The 12,104-nt window shown below is 54.2% G+C and overlaps 7 protein-coding genes across 7 annotated transcripts; 4 read left to right on the forward strand and 3 right to left on the reverse strand.

The window, feature by feature from the left end:
* Positions 1 to 145: 145 nt before the first annotated feature.
* Positions 146 to 883, forward strand: IAQ61_004117 (mitochondrial 54S ribosomal protein bL21m; the record flags this gene model as incomplete). Its single annotated transcript, XM_003838727.1, has 1 exon — positions 146 to 883. One exon carries the CDS (start codon positions 146 to 148, stop codon positions 881 to 883), a length of 738 nt encoding a protein of 245 aa, XP_003838775.1.
* Positions 884 to 1,107: 224 nt separating this feature from the next.
* On the reverse strand, positions 1,108 to 2,361 carry IAQ61_004118 (uncharacterized protein; the record flags this gene model as incomplete). The annotated part of the gene is made up of 1 exon (XM_003838728.1): positions 1,108 to 2,361. One exon carries the CDS (start codon positions 2,359 to 2,361, stop codon positions 1,108 to 1,110), a length of 1,254 nt encoding a protein of 417 aa, XP_003838776.1.
* Positions 2,362 to 3,023: 662 nt separating this feature from the next.
* On the forward strand, positions 3,024 to 4,094 carry IAQ61_004119 (uncharacterized protein; the record flags this gene model as incomplete). Its single annotated transcript, XM_003838729.2, has 1 exon — positions 3,024 to 4,094. The coding sequence occupies one exon, from the start codon at positions 3,024 to 3,026 to the stop codon at positions 4,092 to 4,094; it is 1,071 nt and encodes a 356-aa protein (XP_003838777.2).
* A 502-nt stretch (positions 4,095 to 4,596) lies between these two features.
* Positions 4,597 to 6,474, forward strand: IAQ61_004120 (uncharacterized protein; the record flags this gene model as incomplete). The annotated part of the gene is made up of 1 exon (XM_003838730.1): positions 4,597 to 6,474. The coding sequence occupies one exon, from the start codon at positions 4,597 to 4,599 to the stop codon at positions 6,472 to 6,474; it is 1,878 nt and encodes a 625-aa protein (XP_003838778.1).
* Positions 6,475 to 6,602: 128 nt separating this feature from the next.
* ATP3 (atp3 gamma subunit of the F1 sector of mitochondrial F1F0 ATP synthase) lies at positions 6,603 to 7,534 on the reverse strand (the record flags this gene model as incomplete). Its single annotated transcript, XM_066096213.1, has 4 exons — positions 6,603 to 6,625; positions 6,680 to 6,902; positions 6,976 to 7,430; positions 7,504 to 7,534. The coding sequence occupies 4 exons, from the start codon at positions 7,532 to 7,534 to the stop codon at positions 6,603 to 6,605; spliced, it is 732 nt and encodes a 243-aa protein (XP_065953531.1).
* Positions 7,535 to 7,590: 56 nt separating this feature from the next.
* IAQ61_004122 (uncharacterized protein) lies at positions 7,591 to 9,686 on the forward strand. Its single transcript, XM_003838732.2, has 3 exons — positions 7,591 to 8,418; positions 8,466 to 9,345; positions 9,482 to 9,686. The coding sequence occupies exons 1-3, from the start codon at positions 7,790 to 7,792 to the stop codon at positions 9,617 to 9,619; spliced, it is 1,647 nt and encodes a 548-aa protein (XP_003838780.2). The 5' UTR covers positions 7,591 to 7,789; the 3' UTR covers positions 9,620 to 9,686.
* Positions 9,687 to 10,210: 524 nt separating this feature from the next.
* Positions 10,211 to 11,438, reverse strand: IAQ61_004123 (uncharacterized protein). The gene is made up of 2 exons (XM_066096214.1): positions 10,962 to 11,438; positions 10,211 to 10,907 (listed from the first exon to the last, which is right to left on the reverse strand). The coding sequence occupies exons 1-2, from the start codon at positions 11,218 to 11,220 to the stop codon at positions 10,630 to 10,632; spliced, it is 537 nt and encodes a 178-aa protein (XP_065953532.1). The 5' UTR covers positions 11,221 to 11,438; the 3' UTR covers positions 10,211 to 10,629.
* Between the last annotated feature and the right edge of the window lie 666 nt (positions 11,439 to 12,104).

Here is a 12,104-nt window from a genome sequence, read left to right on the forward strand (position 1 = left end):
CAGAATCTAAAGTTCACAGTAGACTAGCGCACACGCTTACATAACCCCTGCATCTCCGAAAGTTCAATCCTCAACTCCGCAACACCACGAACGAGAGAATCGTTGGCGCAGTAGCAAGCAATCCACCATTGCCAACCCCCTCACAATGGCGCTACTTGCCCGCACCGCGCGCAATGCCCTCGTCGAATCCCGCTCAACCCTCCCACCAACATTTCTCCTCCCCCTCCGTGCCCGCATAACCACCGTCTCGCACAACCTCGAAACAGACAATGTCCCCTCACCTCTTATCCAATCTGGCCAACACATATCCGCCGAAGCCCGCGCACGATCCCAAACACCACAACCCCTCCCCGCCAACGCCACCAAGCCTGCGGATCCAAAGCAAAAACCCAGCCCACACACGCGCACCTCCATCGTCTCGTCGACGCACCTAACCCCCCAAATCCGGACTTTACTCCCCTTGCTCCAAACACAACCTTCGCACTACATCACCGTCCACTTGCACGGCCGCCCTTATCTCGTCACAAAAGGCGACTCCATTCGCCTTCCCTTTCTCATGCCCAACGTCAAGCCCGGCGACATTCTGCGGCTCAACCGCGCAACGCACATTGGAAGTCGAGACTACACGCTCAAAGCGCCGGAGACGGTGAAAGGGACGGCAGACCACGGGAAAAAGGTGTATTATCTGGATGAGCGGTTGTATACCTGTCGGGCGCGGGTGGTGGGTGTGGAGAGTGAGCCGATGAGGGTGGAGGAGAAGACCAAGAGGAGGCAGAGACATGTCAAGCATGTGTTTAGTAAATTGCACTTTACTGTGTTGAAAATTAGTGAGCTGGAGGTGAAGAGTTTGGAGGAGTATCAGCAGGCTTTGGAGGGGCAATGATGTTGTGGGCGTGCGTGTATGGCTGTGGATTGGGCTGGGTTGGCATAAATGTTTGTGGCATGGACACGGCTGGAATGATGATCATACGGATCGCAGTGTATTATACAGGTAGACGTCACGAGCATAAGAGGCTGGCGTATAGTGTTTGTACGTCATGGTATTATTGAACTCCATGTTATGAGATGGGTATCCTATTCTTGCGCCTACTCTTCTCCCTGTGCCTCTCAGTGCACTACTTGCGAGGCATAGAAGTCAGGGTACTGGTTTTGAATCATCGAAGTCACCTTCTCCACCTCTTCTGCCAGACTCGTCACATTGGCGTCCCACTTCCTCAGCTCCTTGCCAACCACACGCTCTGCATGGCCAGTCTTGCGCTCTCCACTTGCCTCGCCCTCGAAGAAAATCAGACGATCGATTTGATCAATATATCCGGCAAGACGACCCTGTTCCAACATCTTGGCTGCATAGTCCTCTGCTTTTTCCGCGTCGATACCCAGTAGCTCACCAAGCTGATCAAATCCAATGTTGTTGTACAGTTTTGACGCACCCAGGAGGTTGTGTTCGAGAATGGCTTTGTCGAGTACGGTTGAGCCGTCGGAGGTCTTTGCAAGATGGTGAGGTTCGAGCTTGGCAGCGAATGCTTTGATCTCTGCAGGCGACAGGAGGCGATTGAAGAAGATCTTCTCTAATATGGGAAAATCTTCTGCTTGGCTGGCCCGGTCGTCCTTGTATAGCTTCGCCAGCATCTTGCCTCGTTGCGGGCCAGCGGGAGCTAGCACTGTGCACACTATTGCCCTGCCAAAGATCCTCATGCGTTCGTCTTCGTCGACAATGCTAACGTTGCTTGTGGCATAGTATGATTGGGCAGCATCGAGAAAGGCGCGTTGTGAGTCGTAGATGCGAGCTTGACTGAGCTGGAACATGAGCTTGGTTTCGTCATCTTGGACGCTGAAGAGAATGTTCTTGATCTTGTTGAGGTGTGTGAAGGCGCTCGTGGGATCATCCTCTTCCAGGTAGCACCTCACGATCCGGATCCAGACTTTTGCCTTTTCATCTGCCGAGACGGACTTTTGTGTTGATTCGAGGTTGATGGTGGCGAGTGTTTGCGCCGACCGCCTATAGTCTTCGTTTTGCTCGAAAGCATCTGCCAGCACATGTTTGATCTGTGTATCCTGCTCTTCGTACTGTCCTGCGCCCTTGGACTGCAGTAGGGTAATGACTTTCTCCCCAACCTCAATCTTTGCATCTACATCTTGAACCGTTCGGAAGGCGTCGACGAACGAAGCAAGAAGGGGACGCAAGACGACTATTCCCAACGAGTCATCTAGGAGAGTTTGTGCATAGGCGTTGAGGTCGGCGGCAATGTTGGTGGAGCTGGTGGTGATTTGTTGAAGGAGAGCATTGTATTGGGCGGGCTTGTCGGCGACTGGGGCTGCTTCCACTTGCTGTAGAGCAGCAACGACTTTGGGTGAAGCCATGACTGGAAGCTGGAAAGCTCGACCAGACTGTGGGCTTTTTGAATAGTATCGTGTTTTAGCCCTTGTGCCAGTGGATGCGAGAATTTGGAATGATCAAGGACTGATTTTGGTTATGATTGATGGGAGGGCCATGAGGGCATGTTTTGGTGGTCCAGGTAGGGGTCAACAACGGTGGGGTCGATGTCGGCGGAAGCTGCCACGGCTGGGTTCGGCTTATCGATAAAGGCGACTACTGCGCTGTGCTTCCAAATGGAAACTCTGGGCGTGCCCGGCCGTCCATTGTGCGTACCAGTTGGGCATGTGTTTGTTACGTTTGTTACTTAAACCAACCCAGGCCACCCACCGTCTCTGTCTTGCAAACATTCTTTGACAACAATAGTAGACACATCACCTTTTGGTTCTCTACCCCCGACCAGATACTTCCCTCCAAGGCAGTCGCGTCCCCGTCCTTGGTCCCTACCGTACTCGCCGCTACAGGAGGAGGCGCAGCGATCGCATCGACTGACACCGCTTTGTCCCACTTCCAACCTCCAATATCCAACCTCCTCCACGCAAACGCGTCCGTCACACTCTCCTTTCTCCCCAACCTGTAGCCCCTCGAACACATCAGCACGGGCACAGAGGGCCTCCGTATACTCGCTCACTCGACACGAACCGCCGCAATGAACGGCATCAAGACAGACCACGACGTGAAGACGGAACCGGAAGTCGGTTACATGGACGATGAGTTCTTCGAAGACACAGGCGAGATGACGATTCCTAAGCGTGAGGTGGAGAAGGAGGTTTGGCTCACCCGCATACCGGAGTGGCTCTACGCTGCTGTCAGCAAGTGGGACGACCTCGCCGAGGGGGGCAACGACGACGACCAGATCCAAATCGGCGAGCTACTCGCCTTCACAACCACCAGCGGCATCGACAAGAGCAAACCCATGCGCATGTTCCTCAACGACCGATGGCGCTCAAAGACCAACCTGCCATCTGCCTTCCAACTCGACCCCTCGGTACCATCCCAGAATGCAGATGCAAAGGTCACGGAAGCGATCCTGGGGAATACCTATGTCTTTACAGAGAAGGATCTGCCAGGATTCCGAGGCACCGGCTATGGCATGTACAATAGAGGTGCAAGGAACAACAGAGGTGGAGTGCAAGACCCCAATGCCCGCATCCAGAAGCGGAGCAAGTTCAAGAAGGCTATCCCCAAGCAGACGGCTCTCGTCGGCCATGCAACGCGCCAGTATAATGCGATTCCGCTCGAGACCAAAGAGTTCAAAGACTTCAGCGCGCAGCGCATCAAGCAGGCCATCCAGGGCTCCTACACGACCACCATCATCACAAAGGATACCGAAGTGACCGACATCAAGAACCAAAATCACCTCAACGACAAATTCAAGAATTTCATCAAGCCCATTGGCAAGCCCAAGTCGCAGCTCAACAAGGCTGCTCGTGTCGCCCGGGCTGATCTCATTGATATCCTACACTCTTGCTTCGACGAGTACCAGTACTGGCCTATGAAGGCGCTCAAGGCGCGCACAAAGCAGCCAGAACAGTATCTCAAGGAGGTCCTTGCAGACATTGCCCATCTCGTCAAGTCTGGTTCCTTTGCAAGCACGTGGAAGCGTCAGGACATATTTGATCAGCAGCGTGGGACTAGTGGTCAGGAGCAGGCGGCACCCCAGGCTCCTGGTGGAGAGGGCGAGTCGGATGGTGAAGAGGAGATGGAGGATGTATTTTAGAGAGACTCAGGACTCGGTCTGCGTATGAGACTCGAAGGATATTCAGATAGATGAGCGGCTGATGACGGGATTGATCGGGTCTAAGTCTAAGCCTTGACTGCTTTGAAGCAGTCTTGACGTTTTGTGTTTTGTCTGTCTCTGTAATGACACGAAAGTTGCCCACTCCATACTAGACGACGAGATATCGACCTGCAGGTTTGGCCCCACAAGCATGCTGAGTGGCCATGTCGGCTAAACTTGATGAAAGCTAGTTCATCTGTCCAGTCCCGCTCTCTTGATCCCAGGAGCCCCGTGTGTCTTACGACTACAACATCACTTGTTTACCCATCCGTGTGCTCTTCAAGCAAGACAACTCAACTGTCGTGATATTCTATCTTCTACTTTTTCAATTCTTTCCCCCCGGTGCAGCAGGAAGTAATAAACCCAGTCCCCTAACTTGATTTCCGCAAGCAGCTCACTTCCCCATACGTCAACACCATCTCCCACAGCTCTCACTACCCCCATGTCTCCACCCCAAACTCAACCACAACCTCCAAATCACTGGCTTTCCAAATACTCCTCCCCACACCCCTGGACCCTATCCTCGCCCACAACCCCGAACAAGGACCATGACAAGGAAAATCCCACCACCAGCACCACAACACCACAAACCTTCTCCCGCCCCCTCGGCCTCGTCGAAACCTCCTTCGACATAGACGGCACCCACTACGGCGGCAGAGCAGACATGACGTGTCTCCTCACCCTCTCCATCACACACCAGCTCTGGCCTGCTAATATCCGGTACCACATTGCCCTGGCCTGGACGCAACTGCGCCTCGAGCACGTCTTGCTCTCTAGCCGGGTTTCCGACGAAGACAGAGACAAGACACGGCGCTTCCATGTGCCCGTGCCACGGAGTCGCGAGGAGGCGGTGCGGCAGGCGGAGGAGGAGGGGATGCAGTGGGTAGAAGATGTATGTGATGCTGTGGAAGTGGAGGATGGGGGGGAAGAAGTCTATCGTCATGCATATAATGTATGTCGGATTATTGATCCGCGAGTTTGTCTGGCGAAATTACTGGTTTTGCCACTTCAGCAGCACAACGACAGTGGCACTGATACTGCCACCCAAGCCAACAATGATCCCACTTCGAAACAATCACAATCAACAACAAGAACAAAAAAAGCAACCCTTCATCTCCTCCTCATCCTCGCCCACCAAATCTCCGACGGCCTAACCTGCTACACCTGGCTCACCCACTTCCTCCACATCCTCAACACCCCAACCCCACAAATCCTCTCCTCCCTCTCCTCCCTCATCCACCCGGCCCAGATCCAGCCCAAATTGCCCCCTCCCCAAGAAGCTCTCTACCCAGCTATCCCCGGCTCCCGCGCCCGCCAACGCTGGTTCTGGGCGCTGACTAGAGTGCTGCGACACGTGGCCAAGCCCCTCCCTCCAACCTTTCCAAATCCCTTGTTTCGCGAAAGGAGACTGGATACGGCGCCGGCGCTGCCCGAGAAGTTTGCGGGCTTGTTTAGCTATCAGGGGCCGGGTTTACCGCCCATGAGGTGTGGGACCGTCGCTGTATCGCTCTCCTTGGGTTCCTCACAGCGGTTGATGGCGCTCTGTCGCAAAGCCCATGTTAGTATTGGCGCTGGCTGTTTTGCACTCGCTGGCCTTGCCATGATGGAAATACACGAATCGCGGTATCCGGAGATTCCAGACGAGCTTCGCCCGGCCTTTGCTGCCTCGTTTCCCCTCAATCCCCGCGCTTTCTTTGCAGATCCCCCACAGCCGGATAGTTGCATGTTGGCGTTTAGCGAGGGAATCGTGATGCCTTTCCTGCCTTCACGATTACCCGTCGAGGGCAGGTTTGGTGTGGTGGCTCGACATGCGAATAGGGGGTTGAGAGTGTACCAGAAGAGATTGAAGGTGAGAAAGGGTGGGGCGGAGGAGATGGATGTTAGTCTTGATAAGCATTCGCCAGGACGACTGTTGGCGATGGGGTATGTGGCGCAGATTGAGCGTGTGGAAGCAAAGTTACCACCGCAGAAGCGGACTGGGGAGAGGTTGAATCCGCAGGGGGATTTGCGACCAAAGGTGGGAGAGTATGGGGCCACATGTGGTGTTTCTTCGGTTGGGTCGTTGGCGGCGTTTTTCAGAAGGGGACAGTACGATTTGGAGGATCTGGGAGAAAGGGATTTTGCGGCGGATTTCAGGCAAGTGAAGATGGGGGTCAGAGCGAGGGAGAATGAGTTTCTGATTGGGAGTTCGACGAGCGCAGAGGGGATCATTTCATTTGGGGTGAGCTATGATGCGAATGCGATTAGCGAGGACGCGGCGAATATGTGGGCAGAGAAGATGAGTGGACTACTAGAAAAAGGAGATGGGTCGAGGCTGTAGATAGTATAAACAAAACGAGATGAATTGGGCCACTTCCCATGGCCTGGGTACTCTATATTGAATGAGTTTGACTATTGCACAGGTTTATATAACATTGGGTGGCTTGACTTGTGAATGTTGTAGGACGCTTATGCCTTTTGCGAGACGATTCCTGCATCAAATTAGCGTCAAATTATTCGTCCTTAAGCAGCAGAAGATGGCGTACTCTCAACGTCGGCGACGCTCTGGTCGAGAATCTGCTTGAGAGTCTTGGGGTTCTCAAGCTCCTTCTCGACCCTGGCGATGATCGACTCAGCAAGCTCGCGCTGTTGCCTCTGCTTGACCTGGCCCTCGTAACGGACCCACGAGTCGAGCACAGCCTTGGCCTCTGTGGCAATGGCGGTCCTCTGCTCGAGCTCAAAGGCCTGAGCCTCGAGCTTGGCGGTCTCCTGTGCGGGTGTCAGCTTTTTCCGGCCTAACGGATAGGCCCCTCGTCTCCTCCTTGAATGACATTTGCCGTACCTTGGAAACCTCAAACAGGGTCTTGGTGATGTCAATGACGCCACCGAGGTCCTGGACACTCTCGATGCGCTGCTTGACGGCCGTGGTGTGGTCGGCGCGGGCCGAGTTCAGGATGCCCGAGATCTTCTCAACCTGTTGGTTCGCATAGCTGCTCCAGGCGGGCCCGGCATACTTGGCGACAGCCCAGAAGATGGTCAGCAGCGAGATGGCGACAATGGACTCCTCGTTGACGACGTAGAGCTCGTTGCTAATGGCCGCAATGCTGAGACCGGCACCGGCAGAGAGGACGGCGGCCTTGGTGAGCGGACTGGTTCCAGGCACGGGCACGGCTTGCAGGACAGACTCGGCCTTCTTCTTGGGGTCCTCCTGGGGCAAGTTCGAGTTGTAGCGGGCTTGGGCGGCGATGGAGGGCGTGAATGCGCGGAGAGGAAGCGATGGGCGGACACGGGCGGCGCCTGTGGTTGCGGGTCAGCGGGGGGACGGGAGGGGTCAATGGCATCAGAATTTCATCGGCGGGCTCGCACATACCGACCGCGCTCCTAGCAAGACGAGAGGCCATGACTGCAGATGAGAGGGGGGCGCAGAGTTGGGGGGTTGCGTGGGCGGAGTTGCAGCTAGCTTTTCGTGAAATGTCCGTCCCAGCAGTCTCGCCAAGCAACCCTCTCCTCAAGTTGGAACCGCTAACTAACCGAATTTCGGCCGGGAGCCTCTTGACGACTTTTTCTGGCAGCCAAGTTTGTCACGAGCGGAAAAAGAAGGAGAAGGAAAATAGTATTCACCACCACCACGATCTGCGGCCGATCGAAACAAGAGCATGGCAGGCACAAAATCTGTCCTCGCTGCTGGTGTCAAACGGAAAAGGGACCCCAGCAAACCAGAGCGTCGCGAATCCAAAGCAAAGAGCCGCAGAAAGTCACCATCCAGCGATGATAGCGACGACGTCCAAACCGATATCGCGCTGCTTGAAGCCAAAATTCTCGAGTCGCGAAAGCACTACAACAACATTGCAACCCTTGTCCAATTGGCCAGACAGCCAGAAGCCGCAAATGATGGATCTATATTGGCTGCAGTTGCCCTCTGTCGCGTCTTCTCACGACTACTTGCGACGGGCGACATGGCAAAGCCCAAGGGCATGGGAGAAGCAGAGGCAGTCGTTGTTTCATGGCTCAGGGAGAGATATCGCGAGTTCATGGACGTTCTATTGGACGACTTTCTCACCAGCAACCAGCCATCCAAGCAGTCAGTGGCTCTGACTTTGGTTATGAGGCTGGTAAAGGAAGAATCCAAGGCGGAGAAAGATTACAAGTTGAAGAATGGATGGCTACCCAAGCTGATACAGATCTTACTCTCACTACCTCTGGACGACCTCAACCGCGATGAATTCGTGGACAAGTATTTCAAGCAGTTTGACGACATTCGTTTCCAGACCTTCCAAACGATCAAGTAAGTCGGCCAAACAGGTTGCATGTATAACACACTAACAATGACAGAAACATGCTCGACTCAGAACTCGACATGACCACTCGGAAACTCGTCGCTGCAAACAGCATGTCCATACTCTCCACCCTCGAACAAGTGCCAAAGTCCAATGGCGAGATCCAAAGCTTCTACATTCAGTCAAGAGCAAAGAACCCCATACCATCTTTACATGTATACAAGGAAAAAGCCCAAGCAGCATGGCTGGCCACGATGCGCTCGGGTCTCTCCAAGGAGCAACGAAAAACCATCCTCACAACCTTCTCCTACCAAATAGCGCCCTGGTTCCAACAGCCCGAAATGCTCATGGATTTCCTAACGGATTCCTACAACGTCGGCGGCGCAACCTCGCTCCTCGCGCTCTCGGGACTCTACTACCTCATCTCGGAGAAGAATCTCGACTACCCATCCTTCTACCTAAAACTCTACTCCCTCCTCGACCACGGCCTCCTCCACTCAAAGCACCGCTCGCGCTTCTTCAGACTACTCGACACCTTCATGTCGTCCACCCACTTACCCGCTGCCATGGTCGCCAGCTTCATCAAACGCCTCTCCCGGCTCGCGCTCCACGGCCCACCGGCGGGCGTCGTCGTCGTCGTACCCTGGATCTACAACATGTTCAAGCGACACCCGGCCTGCACCTTTATGATGCACCGCGAAATCCGCGATCCAGAACTTAAACAAGAGCTCGAGGACGAGGGCATGGACGATCCGTTTGATATGGATGAGCCGGATCCCATGCTCACGAATGCGATTGAGAGTAGTGTGTGGGAGCTCGAGGCGCTGCAGTCACATTATCACCCCAATGTCGCCACGCTGGCTAAGATTATCTCGGAGCAGTTTACCAAGCGGTCGTACAATCTCGAGGATTTTTTGGATCATTCTTATACCGCTGTATGTACATCTTTCTTCTTCTTTCTCCTTCTTTTCCCTTCCTTTGCCCCTTTTTTCCCTTTTCCTTTTCCTTTCGATGCACCCAACAACTTCAACCCCCAAGAAACTAACCACACAAACCCCCCCCACCCCACAGCTCCTCGACATCGAACTCAACCGCGACCTAAAGAAGGAACCGGAAATCGAGTTTGAAATCCCAAAGCGCATCTTCACGGCGGAAGAAGGGTTGAATTCTCTGGGCCGGTTGTTTACAGAGGTTGTTGGGAGTAGGTAGGTAGGTAGGTAGGTAGGTAGATTGGGAGGGGTGGAGGGGGGAGGGGTTTGGGATGGAGATTTGGAAGAGGAGAGGGGAGAGGAGGGGACGTGTGTGGAAAGTGCAAGTGCAGGTAGATGTATATATTCAATCATGTACCCATCTACCCCTCTTGCTTTATATGCACGCGTACTTTATATAGCTAGGTATTCATCCTTACAATACGGTAAAGTCGAATCAAATCACAAGTTCCCAGTAGCCAAACTATCCAACCCCTCAAGCCCTACTATGAATATTCTACTCCCCTCCACACAAGTGTGTACAGGTGAACCAAAAGTTCGAGCACGAAACGCGTCATTGACATGCAGATCTCGGCCAATTTTATTATTTTTTCCTTCTTTTCCTTTCTGTGTGGTTATCCTGCTTTGGGTTGGGGGTGCGTGTGGTGGGATAGATTGATTTGGGTTGGGTGGGTGGGGCATGGGTAGATGTGAGGGGGCAAGTACGGTACGGGTTCGAGGCTAGAATGCCGTGCATACGTCCAGATGTCAAAATCAATGTCAACATGAACTTGACTGCAAACCACGACACACACACACATGCACACATCAGTCAGAGCAGCCGGGCAAAGGCGCCGTAATGTTGCATTCAAGAAACTATCTATACGCGGGCATCCATGTCATCCTGGAAACATGGGTCGCATTAATGGGTTAACATAACATGTCTGTAATCGTCATAGTCCAAGCAAACCGCCCCTTGTGAAAAGTACGATGCGAAGTAGTATTACTCTCTTTTTCCCCTCTTGCCGCCTTGAAAACGAAAAGTAGAATGGGTCCCCTTCATCCAGGAGCTATAATTCGAGGGATGACGGGGATGGGATCTGCATCGTGTGTGATACAGGTGATGATGATGGTGGCAGTATTATTATCGGTCGTTGTCAATGTGTAAAAGGCAGTGAACAGTGGGTGGTTGTGTATGTGACTGGCGTGAGAATGGTAAAATCAAGTCGGTGAGTGGCCAGGCGAACTCGCTTATGCGAAGATGGCAGCAGCCATGGCGACGACAAGTCCACCGAACGAGATGGCATTGCCGGCAGCAGCGCCTGTAGCCTCGGGGAGACCAGGCGAGGTGGTTGCGCTTCCAGCAGAGCCAGACGAGGCAGCACCAGACGAGGCAGCGCCCGAAGAGGCAGCAGACGAAGGGCCGACGCGGGTGGTGCTGATGGTGGCCGTGGAGTTGCCGCCAGGAACGATGGGCACAATTGGGGTGGGAGCTGGGGCAACTGGGGTGGCAGGGGGAGTTGGGCCAGCTGTCTTTGTGTTAGCACAGGGCATGGTTCGAAGGCTTGATGAACAAAGCTTACCAGAAGCAGGAGGAGCAGGCGATGCTGGGGGAGCAGGGACTACTGGAGGCGACACTGGAGGAGCAGATGCTGAGGGAGCCGCTGGAGGAGCCGATGGACCCGGAACGACGGTTGGAGAGTGTTCAGCCGGGGGCGTAGCTGGGGGAGCAGCAGGAGGAGCCTGAATTTGACCGTCGGGGATCTGGGAAATTGGCTGAACCTGAGGAGCAGCGGCGACGAGGCCAGCAAGGAGGGCAACGGAGACGGTTGCGAAACGCATCTTGAGTGATTTGTTGTGTGTTGTTGGTGGTAGTGGTAGTTGGTAGTTGGTAGTTGGTAGTGGAATGCGGTATTAGAAGATGAGCTGAATGGAGTGATGTACAGCGAAAGGATATCTATCTTCTTGAAAGCTGGTGGGGATGGCGATGCTGCGGTTGATGGATGATGAAAGGAAGGGGGAAGAAGGGAATGCAAAAGTGGGAGGGTGGGCTTGTATTTATTATTGATTGGCACGCACTGTCTCTCGTTGTTGCCTGCCTTGGCGGTACCGTACCTTCCCTACCCAAGCCAGGCCAGGCCAAGGAAGGAAGGGAGGAGAGAGAGAGAGAGAGAGAGGCTTGCGTGTTTCGGAACGAGCGACCGGGGCACAACGGCCCTGATTGGCAGCCGCAGACAAGCATCGCTTCCAAGAACACACTTGGCCAACCCGCCCGCCGCCCGCCGGTCAGGCTTGAGCAAGCGTCGAGGCTATTCTAGACAGCCTCTCCGTCTTTGTGATTTGGTTAGCAAGTACACCGGGACTGCCATACTACCGTACTACGCTGTACTCGATGCCAACTGTCTGTATACCATCCCGCTATTACTACTAGGTAGCCATTGTACTGTACTGTAGACTGACCGGCCCTCCTTGTCCAGGGCCCACCATCCTCCACTGGTAGCCCTCTTGGTGGCACATGGACGACGCCCACGCCTTGCAATCGATTGCGCCATCCAACTGCATCTCTGCATCACAGGTACCGGTGGAAAAAGCCCCGTTGCTGGGGCGCTGTGCCTTTTCCCCGAGGGGGCTGGTGGCTGGTGGGGGGGCGGGGGGGCCAACAACATGCCATTCCCATGCCACGCCAGCCATCCCAATCTATACTCTCGATAGTGAATGACGACTGG

The sequence above is a fragment of the Plenodomus lingam genome (assembly GCF_022343315.1).
Source record: "Plenodomus lingam strain CAN1 chromosome Unknown contig_19, whole genome shotgun sequence".
Taxonomy (NCBI): Eukaryota; Fungi; Ascomycota; class Dothideomycetes; order Pleosporales; family Leptosphaeriaceae; genus Plenodomus; species Plenodomus lingam.